This window comes from Arachis stenosperma, chromosome 10 (assembly GCF_014773155.1).
Source record: "Arachis stenosperma cultivar V10309 chromosome 10, arast.V10309.gnm1.PFL2, whole genome shotgun sequence".
Classification (NCBI taxonomy): Eukaryota; Viridiplantae; Streptophyta; class Magnoliopsida; order Fabales; family Fabaceae; genus Arachis; species Arachis stenosperma.
In genome coordinates, this window is record NC_080386.1 from 74,933,295 (window position 1) to 74,946,416 (window position 13,122).

The 13,122-nt window shown below is 31.6% G+C and overlaps 1 protein-coding gene across 1 annotated transcript; it reads left to right on the plus strand.

The window, feature by feature from the left end:
- Positions 1 to 3,249: 3,249 nt before the first annotated feature.
- LOC130955976 (auxin-responsive protein SAUR32) lies at positions 3,250 to 4,310 on the plus strand. Its single transcript, XM_057882992.1, has one exon. The coding sequence runs from the start codon at positions 3,650 to 3,652 to the stop codon at positions 4,049 to 4,051; it is 402 nt and encodes a 133-aa protein (XP_057738975.1). The 5' UTR covers positions 3,250 to 3,649; the 3' UTR covers positions 4,052 to 4,310.
- Positions 4,311 to 13,122: the final 8,812 nt, after the last annotated feature.

The following is a 13,122-nucleotide window of genomic DNA, read 5'->3' on the forward strand; positions in this document are numbered from 1 at the left end:
ATTTTTATTGTACTTTATTTGTTTTTATTATATAGTAATTATAAGTAATAAAAGAGTCATAAACAATAAAAATTTATAGTCCAAAATATATTAAATTAAAGAGTACTCACAGAACTAAAATAAATTATAAAATTTTTTCTTCTTGTTTAACATTATAAAATGTATAGTACTCTTTTTTATATTTTTATTTCTTATTATTTTTTAGTTCATATGAATTTTTTTTATCCTTTACTGTTCTTTATGTTTAATATGTAAGGTGTCTTTTTTATTTTTATTTGACTTTGTTCTTTTTTATTTTTTACTTATTTTTATCATTAATCTTTTTTATATTATTTTTCAGTATTGTAATCTCTCATCTCTCAGGTATGTTATTAATTTTTTTATGATATTTTTTTATTTCTTGTTCATATAAATTTTATTTTTCTTTTTTTATGCCCTATATTTATATTGTTGGTTTTATATGATATATATTGTTGATATATATTGTTCATATGAATTTTATTTTTTCTCTTTTGTTATATTTCTTTTATTCATATGATATATATTGTTGGTTTTATATATATTGTTCATATGAATTTTTATACATAAATTCTCGTTTTATATTTTATTATACTTTATTTTTGTTTTGGCTGAAATTTTTTATTTTTTATTCGACTATATAAAATTTATAATTATAATTTTCATATATTATATTTTATTGTAACTTTTTTTATAATATAGATTATTGATCCCATCAAAAAAGACAAACTAAATAAAAAATATTCATAAGTATTAATAAAATTATGAATGTTGGATGTCAAAAAAGTCTTATAAAAATAAAATTATTGAGAGTATCGTATAAAAAGGTAACATATTTGATTAAATACTCTTATTTATATATATATATATATATATATATATATATATATATATATATATATATCTAAAATTTATAATTTTTTAATAGAATAATGAATAACAATGAATTAATAAGTAAATATTAACTTTATTATAAAATAAATTAATAAGATATATTCAAATATTTAAAATAAAAATAATAGAATAATATAAAAAATTATTTTAATTGATGTTTCTTTTAGTAATTTTTCATCTAAAAGTGATTTTAAATAGTATAACCCAAACAACATTTATTTTACTATAATCAATTTTGATATTAAAATTGCCAAACATAAATCACGTTAACACAAACTTACTTTTCATCAAAAGCAAGTTTGCAAAATCACTTTTATGCAAACTCTCGTTTGCAAACTGAAATCCAAACACACACTATATCTTTATGGGTATAAATGGTAATCTATTTATTCTTTAATTTTAGAAGAAAATATTTGATTCGATTAAAATAAGAAAATAACATACGACACATTTTAGTTGTAAAATTAGTAATATATAATAGATAATAGATTATAAAAATTTTAATTCGGTATATAATTACTATCATGTAATGAAGTCATACCGTTTTAAATGTGATTTATAAACAAATAAAATAATGAAATGTAAACTATGCTCTGAATTGTGATACATCATACGTCACTGAAGTGCGCAGAAAGTTTACTTCGCTATCTTTTTATTCATAAAAATTAATTATATACGAGTTAATTTAGCGTTAAGAGATTTTTAATGCTTTAATTTAGTTCTTAAAAATGTTCATTAATAACTCTTTTGTAACATGTGATAATATATAACAATAGAGAAAAGCTCTCCATACAAATTATTAGGACTTGTATACTTTACAAGTTAATTAACGAATAAACCCCAAAAACATTATGCAAGGTCTACGTTCTTCTTCTTTCTCTTCCTCTTCTTCTTCTTTTCTTTCATTTCTTACTTTCTCTTTCTCGTTCTTCTTCTTCTTGCACGTTCTTCTTTCTCTTCCTCTTCTTCTTCTTTTCTTCTTCCTCTTCCTCTTCTTCTTCCTCTTCATCTTCTTCTTCTTTTCTTTCGTTTTTTGCCTTCTCTTTCTCATTCTTCTTCTTCTTGTTGCACGTTCTTCTTCCTCATTCTGTTCTTCTTCTTCATTTACGTGCTTTTCTCTCTGTTTTCTTTCTTCGTTATTCTCGATTTCCAATTTTTTTACATCAAGCTCTGAAATCGTTTTTGAAGAAGAAGCAGTAGAAGATGAGGAGGAGAAAGAGAAAGAGTTCTGAAATATGCATAAGGTGTACTTCAACGAATTTTGGGCGTATTTCTTAAATCCTTTGGATGTATTTTTGTAATCCTTTGGATGTATTTCTATAATTCTTTCGGTGTATTTCTATAATCATTTGGGTGTATTTCTGTAACTGTTTGGGTGTATTTTTGTAATCCTTTGGGTGCATTTCTGTAATCGTTGGGGTGTATTTCTGTAATCGTTTGGGTGTATTTCTGAAGTGCCATTATCTTCAAATTTGACAAGAAAATTGTTTTCATGGAGGAAGAAGAAGAAGAATCGTTCATAATACATGGTAAGTAACGCGTTTTGAAAACAGGAAGTTGTTGAATAACGTGCGTTTTATTTACTCTTGAATGTGGAAGTATGTAATGCATTAATTAAGTGTAATGTGTATGTTTTATTGAACTTGTAAAACTTGTAAACCAAAAAGACTTATATGTATATCAGGCCTCGTAACAATAACACTGAAAAATGCGATACGTATTGACAAAATTTATGTTAGCCGAAAGTTATATCATTCACGTTTATATCCTTAAAAAATCAATTCGTTGATTTATAAGTGATTTTACAAGAACTATTTTGGGTATTAGTATTTCAATATAGTAAAATGTTTTAAATTAAAAAGAAAAAAAAGGAAGGTGGATATCTTTTTCTTTGTCCCTACGAGAGACTGCGTCACAATTACAGAACAGCAATGAAAGGAGAATGAGAATAATTGTGACGTGTATATTGAGCGTGGCGTAACCCACAATATCCCTCTTTATTTATTCAAAAGTCTTACGCTTAAAAACAAAGTCAATATATATATATATATATATATATAATATTGGAACATTCTGGCTATGATATTTGGACAATTGGACGTAATTTATTTATTAATTCAATTTTAACGATTCTTCTACGCATTTATCCTGCAAATTACATTTACATTTCATGTGGCCTGCCTTCCTCATGCGAAACCCAAATTCCCAACTGTCCACATAAAAAAAATAAAATAAAAAGCGCTTTAAATTTACTTTTATTTACGCACAGAATATATCCCACCCTAGACGACCATCCAATGAAAATGAAGCTATGACTCCTCCAAAACTTTAGGCTCTATCTCTCTCTGATATTTTTGGGTTAATTAAATATAATAATTCTGTGTATTGTGTACAGATTAAGGAAACCCTAGAAGCATCGTGACGACTCACCAAAAAGAAAACAACAATATCATTCACATTCACACTACTATATAAAGATCCCAACCTCAGGCTTTGCAAATCCTCATTCATTCTTGTTCATTGTTCGTTGTTTCTTTATCGTGTTATGTAGGTGCTGTTTGGTTGTTCTTCATATAACATGAGCAACATCCCAAGATCTCTCACCGATTCTTCTCTAACTCTCTTTAACCTCGCCATATCAGCCTCTGATCCCTGGCCTTTCTCTTCCGTCTTCTTATAATATTCACAGATCTACACAGCTAGCTAGCTAGTATTCTTATTTTAGCTTATTGATTTTATGGGGTTTGTGATTGGAGGCGATAACCAGCAGAAGCATCAGCATCAGGACAACAATATGATGAGTTTTCACCTTCACATACCGCATCTCCATTTCAACCACCACGAGAAGAAGGAGGATCTGAAGGACATACCGAAGGGGTGCTTGGCGATCATGGTGGGCCAAGGAGAAGAGCAACAGAGGTTTGTTATTCCTGTTATATACTTCAACCACCCACTCTTCTTGCAGCTCCTCAAAGAAGCTGAAGACGAGTACGGTTTCGATCAGAAAGGACCTATCACCATACCCTGCCACGTCCAACACTTTCGCACCGTCCAGGATATCATTCATAGGGACAAATCTCACCACTTCCATCACCACCACCACCATAATCATCATCATGCCTGGTGCTTCAAAGTTTGATTCCCTTATTATTACTGCTTCTAATTATGACAACAACTCAAACATCATATTATATTATATGTACACATGTACCATTTTATGTTTCTTTTCTTTTTTCTCAGTACCCGGAAATGGGTGGTTGATGATGATGATGACTACGATAATGATGAAAAAAATATATATTGTTGATTGATTTGTATGTTTTGTTTCGGTACAATTGTCATAATTGACAGGGAAAAAAAAATTAAAGAAATGAGAACCGTGCCGTGATGTTATCGAATGAGTTTATTCTTGCCTTCTTGGTTTACCCTTTCTTGGCTCTCTTGATCCTTATGAATAATGTGTACGAATTTTATAATTCTTAAAAGAAAGAAAGAAAAAGCAGATAAATGATACAAACGTTAAAGACACGACTCAATCGAATTTGGAACAAGGGAAAGAGTACACTTTACTTATTTATGTTTTTTAATTCTCCTTTTACAAGCTAATTTTGCCAAACTCACTATTACTAGATAGGAGTCGTTAGGTCTAACAACTTTGATTCACCTCAACAACTTATGGAGTTCATATGTAAGTCTGTAGCAAAAGTTTTAGTTCTCAATATTCCAAATTCGAAATTAAGACTATAAACTAAGTCATTTTATTTGCAGAATTGAGAATCCCAGTGTTCTCTTTCTCTTTCTTTAATTCGTTTTTGGCTTCATTTACACAGGAGAAAGCCAAGATGGGCTTAGAAAATCTGAGATTTGATAAGCTCTTCATATTCTTGTGGCTAAATAAAGATAACATTGATGGGAGGGGGTCCCAGTGAAAATGTTCTTTGGCATTTGCTTTTTTAGCCGTTTGCCTCGTTTCCTTTTTTTTTCTTTTCGTCTTTTTTTTCGTGGGTTATGGTTATGAACTTATGATTAGGAAATTCATAGGAAGTTTGATGAGATAACGGTGGTTGTGGACCAAAGAGACTTGGCGTGTCCGCTTCCCATTGGTTCAACACATTTTGTGTCTTCCTTCCTTTATATATGCTCCAAGAATATTGAATCAAATAAAGATAACAAATATGATTAGGGAAAACTCTCTTAATAAGTCTTACTAATACCATGCACTTTATTAATGAAATCGATTTAAGTTTTTTTTTTTCACATGTATCTTTCAATTTGATAAATTAAAAATTAATTTATTATAAACGAATTTCATTTAAAAATTTATATATATAAGATGAAATCTCAATCTCTGATATTTATTCAAATAAACTAGTAAACTAATTATTAAATCAATTCAAATTAATTTAAGTATAAGTTCATTCGTGCGGTTTCACGCAGATTGTATCATCTTGTTAAAATGTCATAAACATATCACAAACAATAATAATTCAGCAGGAGATTGAGGCCAACGAACCAATTAAAGATCAAAATTTCGCCGAATGTGGTGTGAGAATATTGACTTTGAATACATAGGATTTCTTAACATATTTCCCTCGTGCTTGAAAAATGTCCTAGGCCTATAGCTAGTAGCTACCAATTCAAAAATATAGTTAGGTGTTAGGGATGACAATGGGGGCGGGGATGCCTTCCTATTCGCCGTTTTTGTCTTTAAATTTGTTTTTTATTTCTATTTCGATTTTTATCATGAAAAAATATTATTTTTTTTTATTTTTTGCAGAGTTTCATTTTCTGTGGACACTCATTTTCCATTTTTTTATATTGATAATTTATATAAAAATTTTAATAAAAAATTAAAAAATTTAAAAAAATCACAAAATATTTTTACAATATATAAATAGAATATTGTTCAAAATTACAAGTCTAAAAATATAAAATAACACATTATAGTCATAGAGAGAAGAAATTAAAAATGTAGAACGACATAATATTAGTGTTATAAAAAGAAAGAGAGAAATTTTTAAATTAAGATTAGGTTTTTCAATATATAATGTCTATATTAAAAATAAATTATTAAAAATATTTAAATAAATTTAATAATTTAGAATTAGTACTGGGGACGGGACGAAGATTCCTGCTCAAATATCTGCGTCTGCTTTAAGGGAATTTTACCTCTTCCATTTTTGTTCTTATGCAGATTTTTAGCAAATTTGAGTTGGTTCGATATCTAATGATTTGGGAGCAAAACCTACTTTTCTTAGGAATACCAGTTTCGAGTTGTGCATCAAAAGATTCCAACCTTGGTTGAATAAAGAAGAGAAGAAAAAAATTCAAAATGAAAATAGAATTTAAATGACTTGAAATCGAAATTATAGAATAAAAAAAGGACTTGGAACTAAATTAAAGCAATAAAATGCCTTCAACAAAAGTTAAAAGACTTTGAATTCAAAAGATAATGCAGAACTGTTAAAGAGAAAAAACAAAGACTTTGCAAAAAAGTAAATTTGCAGAAAAGAAAAAACTACAAGAGATTTAAAAGACATGAAAGAATCTTAAAAAAAAAAACTCTTTACAGACTCAGAAAATCGCTGGAGATGTGAGTGTATGAGAGTGGTTTCTGAAACCGAATTTCAACCTCTATTACTTCTAAACTACGTCTATTTATAGCCATTTTCAACCAATTAGATTTCCTTCACGTGCTCCTTATACAAGGAAATCAAACATAACTGTTTTTGCTATAACAAGTATGATAACTGTCTTCAACTGTCTTAATCACTAGCCTTTCCGTTGCTTCGATCACGGGCCTTCATTTTCGATTTGCACTATCGATCAATTTAGCTCACTCATCGATGATTTCTTTTGACCACTTCTTTCTCGACAAAGTCTAAGCAAATGTCTTTGATTTGTTTGTCATCAAATTATTATTTTTAGCCAACAAATTGCCCCCTATGATTCCTTTCACAAAGAATGTGTCAATTCAATAAAACCTTCCCTTTGTTATTTAAAACAGAAAACAAAGTTTATCCCAAAAATGTTTAGGATCCCAACTGACACCAATTTTTCAGAAAGACAACATATACTTAGTAAAAACTGTTTGTGCAATAACTCGAATAGTTTTTGTAGTCATATAACTTTTTAATTTTGTACAAGCATAATAAAGGAAAAGGCACAATTTTTCTTAGGTAATAAATTGTCCTTTCATGTCCTTCCTCATCGTTTTAAGCTAGCATACAACCAATTGTATTTGTTGAAGCCGCAACATACAATTTTAATGGTTCATCAAAAGGTCAGACTATTGCCATTATAGGTATTTTTGATAAATAATTATTAATTGAATCAAATTCTTATTGATGTTCTTCTGTCAACTAATATTGGGAATCATTTTTAAGCTTCACCAAAGTCGAAAAGATGAGCATTCGACCAGATAAATTAGAAATAAATCAACGAAGAAAATTAACTTTTCCTAAAATCAATTGAAGCTCTTTTTTTTCGATTTAGGAGGTAGCAATTCTAGAATTGCTTTCGCTTAGTTTTGATCAATAGCAATCCCTTTCTTTTGTACCATAAACCCTAAAAAATTTCCTGCCAAAACTCTATATGCACATTTCAAAGGATTCATTTTTAAACCTTTCTTTCTCATAGTTTGAAATGCTTGGCTTAAATAATTGAGATGTTGATCCATCAAATTTGATTTCACCATTACATCATCGATATATACTTTCATAAATTTTTTCATGTAATCGTGAAAAATAGTATTCATAGCACGTTGATATGTTGTCCCAGCATTCTTTAATCCAAAGGGTATCATTATCCATTAATAAGTTCCCAATGCTCCAAGACATCGAAAAGTTGGTTTCAAGACATCTTCTTCATTTATGAAGATTTGATTATAACCAGAATAACAATTCATAAAACTTAAAATTTTATTACCTGCCATTGAATCAATTAGCATGTCTGCCACAGGCATAAAATACTCATCTTTGAGAGTAGCATTATTCAAATTACAGAAATCAATACAAACACAAAGCTTCCCCTTCTTTTTCATTACTGGTATAATATTCGATACTCAATTGACATAACGAGCAGTTCGAATAAACTACTTTTCTTTGATTATTCTTTCGATTTCTTCTTTGATTTTGAGATTGATTTCAAAGGCAATTCGTCTAGTTGCCTGTTTCACTAGTCGAGAAAATAGCTTCAATGCCAATCTATGTTCTACCAACAAACGATCAAGACCAAGTATTTCATCATAATTCCAAGCAAAATAATATTTGTATTCGATCAATAAATTAATCAACTTCATTCGAAATTTCTCATTAAGATCATTACAAATATAAGTAGGTCTATAATCACCAATTGATCCTAAATTAATTTTTTCAGGTAGATCTTGGGATTCGAACCCTTTTTCAATATGAGCGTCATCAACTGAAGTTTTTTCGAAACCTAAAGGCTTCAAATCATAAATGCAATCAAAAGTAAAATCAACTGGATCATCTGAAGCAAATCAAACTTTATTATTGACTGAATCAGCAATCAAACCATTTATAGCACTAAGATCTTTAGACATTTCAATGTTAGACTGATCAATAATATTAATCCTAGGAATAAAAATACATGAAGTATCTAACACACAATTATACTCAATTTTAAGAATCGAAGCTACATTAGGAATTGAAAATACTGAATTGAAATCCTTATTCGACTCAACTTCATTAGAAGAATAATTTCTAGAACATTATGAAACATTTTTTATAGAATCAAAACTACTTAGATAATTATTTAAAGAACCTAAATAGTCGACACATTTCGTTCATTAGCCATGACAATATGAAATCAAACTCTCACACTGTGCTAGATCACTCCTAGCCAGTAGGAGTATAATCAAGTATTGGGTGTCAAAGCTTCACGCTAAGTCCTTCTAAAGTTAAAAAGCAGCCTTCACAATTATAATAATTGAGCATCCTGTCAACATCAAGAGATTTCAGTTTATCATTGTACACCTTGAAATCGACATGAATTTTCCAACATAAAGGCTTGAATCTACCTTTATTACTTCAGACTTTTCTTCATCAGTTCAAAGAAGGATACTTTGATGCACAGTCGAAGGCACAACCTCAACACCATGAATCCAATCTCAATCGAGTAAGGGATTATAACTTGCCACCCTACATGCACTTGGAGAGTTATCAAGCCTTTTGCAAGTGTTGATACTCCACTATAATCAGTAACTGAAATGTTTGTGGGTATCAAGTCATCGAAATATTTTCTCACCTTGATTAGCATCCTTTCCTGCAACAAGCTAATTGTCGTTCCTCCATCGACCAACATTTTATTGATGCAAATACCACTCATACAAGCAGTGATGTGTAGAGGTTAAAGGTGTGATTTTTACTTCTCAGTTGGCTTTTTGAAGCATTCCAACTCTTCATCTTCACTTACAAAAGTAAATATCTCTTCATCTTTGATATCATAGTCTTCACTCAAGTTTTCTTCATATTCTCCTAAGTACTCAATGGTATAATAGAAATAGAGCCTACCATTTTCTCATTTCCTTCATCGAAGTATTCCTCATTAAAATCATCATCTTTTTCTTTAACATCGACAAGGACTACTGCAATAGCATTGCCCTTCTCCCCTTTTGTTGGGGAAGAAATTTCTTTTGAATAAGCTTTTTCCATCAAACAGAAAAACTATCCGAGTATGAGTAGAAGGATTTGCCTCCTCATCTACTGAAATCGATAGCCTTTTTGGCTTTGTTTGACGCACAAATCTTTCACCTCGATTTTCTCTATTTTTTCCTCGAGGATATGGGTAACGTCCTTAATTATAACCTCGATGGCCCCTTTGAGGATTACGCCTATATTGTGCATCTCGATTGTGAAACTCTTGACAGTTCTTTATTCACTAGACTCCTAAAGCTTGTGAACAATCAAGTGGAGGAACAAAATTTTCCTAAGAGCTTTGGGAACTTTGTCCATCTTGTCGTCGAGGGAGATGCATCAGATGAATCTGTTCCTCCTTATGAGCTAGCTCCTTTTTCATTATTTCCTTTTCAAATATTACTGCAACCTCAGCATCAAACACAACACTACATTGAGGTCACAAAGACACATCGCGATCCTTTAGTTTCTGTTGCATCAGAAATTCCAACAGTGTCTCACCAACTCCAGAGTATATTGATCAAACATTGGTTTCAAAATCTCCCAAAGTAGTGTCAAATTCATAGGTGAATCTAACCATGTTGATCTCTAAGAAAATAGGCTCAGTAAAATTTGCTCCATCATCGAAAGGATCAATCTCAACTTTCATATCTTTTTTGCCATCATCGAACTTCAATCTCCCTTTCATAATTGCTTCTTGAATCAGGTCCCTGAAATGGATACAATTATTGTAGAACCTATGCACAATTACTCAAGAGGGGGGGTGAATTGAGTATTGCAACAACAATGAATCTTTTTGCGAAAGTTAAAGACAATATACAAAAGTGTTATTGTACTAGTATTTTTCCAAGAGCTTAACTCAATTGCTAAGCATTTATAAGGAGCTTTTACTTTCCAATAGACACCAACTCAAATAAATTGATCAAGCTTTTCACCAATCGGACTTAAGCTATTCCTTAAGTACTTACGAAGCTACTTTTCGATCACAATTTATTTGCTCAAAGGTAAAAGACAATAATATTGAAGAGATGAGTTTGGAGAGATGCAAACGCTATTTAGAGTGGTTCGGCACAATCCTTGTCCTACGTCCACTTTCTTTCTCAATCGCTATTGAGAAGTTCCACTATTGCCAAGCTTCAAGGTGCTCGCGCAAAACCTTTTACAATCCGAGTCCTTAGTTTCTAACACCTCACGGTATATGATCACCACTCGTATACTAACCCACTCCACTTAGAGATACCTTCTCTAAGATTTGCCTTGAGTACTTAGTATACCTCTTTGGTATCCTCACCGACTATAGTGTTTATAACTCTTGACTCAACCTTGGAGATCACACTCCAATTTACAAAGTGTACAAGAAAACAATTCTCAAAGAATTGTTGAGACGAAATGAGTACTCTCTAGAAGAGTGTATGATTACAAGTTTAGCACTATTGAACCAATTGATATTGCTCTCTCAAATTGTGTATTATAACACCTTAAAAAATGTGTAGAATGAAAGAATATGAACAAGATAGTTTGCAAATGCTCAAGTATCTGAAATAAGGCTTCAATCCATCTATTTATAGACTCCCCAAACCTTAGAAACGTTGGGGAGTTAATGGGATGGAGCCTTTTTGTCAAAACTAGCCGTTTTTTATGTTTTTGAATCATTTGCATCGATGCATAACACTTTGCATCGATGCAAATGTGTCTTTGAAGCTGAAATTTGAATTTTCAGCTAGGTTGCATCGATGCAAACATCTTTGCATCGATGCAACAAGTCGTCGTATGCTTTGCATCGATGCAAGATGAGTGTGCATCGATGCAAACCTTAAAGAATGGCTTAAAATCACTTCAAAATACTTAGGATTGATCTCAAACTTGTTGGAGTCAATTCCTATGCTTTTGTACCTTTGAAAACAAGTTTTAAACCATTTGGCTAGCATCGAATTGCAAGATGTGCATCAAAACATTTTGTGAGTGTGTGTTGAGAGATTTAGCAATTGGTTCTTAACAAGAAGTTACCTAAGTCCTAAGACACTATACTTGTCTTCAAATGTTGTGGACTTGAGTTTCTTGTTGTTGTTGTGTTGCTTTCAACTCTTCATTCCTCAACGTTGAATGTTGGTTGATCTTTCAACATGCTTGTTCATTCAAGTTGTTTGTTGGTTTGTCTTTCATGTCGTTTGTTGGTTTGTCATTCATCAAAACCTACGAATACAAACTTCGCATACAAGCAACATGATTTACAATTATTAGTCGAATATCTAGTTGCTTAATGAACTTTATAATAAGGTTTTTCTTTTAAATCTTTTATTGAAAGCAATGTCTTGCCTTCTAGTGCACGAAATCTTAATCCCAATATCAAAATCAAAATTTCTTATGATCTCATACCACTAACCAGCAAGTGCACTGGGTCGTCCAAGTAATACCTTACGTGAGTAAGGGTCGATCCCACGGAGATTACTGGTTTGAAACAAGCTATGTTTATTTTATTATTCTTAGTTGATGAGCGGATAATTTGTACACTTTTTGGCATTGTTTTTAGTATATTTTTAGTATGATCTAGTTAGTTTTTAGTATATTTTTATTAGTTTTTAGTTAAAATTCACTTTTCTGGACTTTACTATGAGTTTGTATGTTTTTCTGTGATTTCAGGTATTTTCTGGCTGAAATTGAGGGACCTGAGCAAAAATCTGATCCAGAGACTCAAAAGGACTGCAGATGCTGTTGGATTCTGACCTCCCTGCACTCGAAGTGGATTTTCTGGAGCTACAGAAGCCCAATTGGCGCGCTCTCAACGGCATTGGAAAGTAGACATCCTGGGCTTTCCAGCAATATATAATAGTCCATACTTTGCCCAAGATTTGATGGCCCAAACCGGCGTTCAAAGTCACCTCAAGAAATTCCAGCGTTAAACGCCGGAACTGGCACCTAATTGGGAGTTAAACGCCCAAACTGGCATAAAAGCTGGCGTTTAACTCCAAGAAGAGTCTCTACACGAAAATGCTTCATTGCTCAGCCCAAGCACACACCAAGTGGGCCCGGAAGTGGATTTTTATGTCTTTTACTCATCTTTGTACACCTTAGGCTACTAGTTTTCTATAAGTAGGACCTTTTACTATTGTATTTTTCATCTTTGGATTATTTTAGATCCTTTGATCATCTTTGGACATCTAGTTCTTAGATCATTTGGGGGCTGGCCATTCGGCCATGCCTAGACCTTGTTCTTATGTATTTTCAACGGTGGAGTTTCTACACACCATAGATTAAGGTGTGGAGCTCTGCTGTACCTCGAGTATTAATGCAATTACTATTGTTCTTCTATTCAACTCCGCTTGTTCTTTTACCAAGATATCACTTGTTCTTCAACTTGATGAAGGTGATGATTGACACTCATCATCATTCTCACCTATGAACAAGGTGACTGACAACCATTCTTGTTCTACAAGCATTCGAGGCTTGGTGAATATCTCTTGGATTTCTGATTGCATGATGCATGGTTGATCGCCTGACAACCGAGTACTCGCCTGACAAACGAGCCAGCCATTCCGTGAGATCAGAGTCTTCG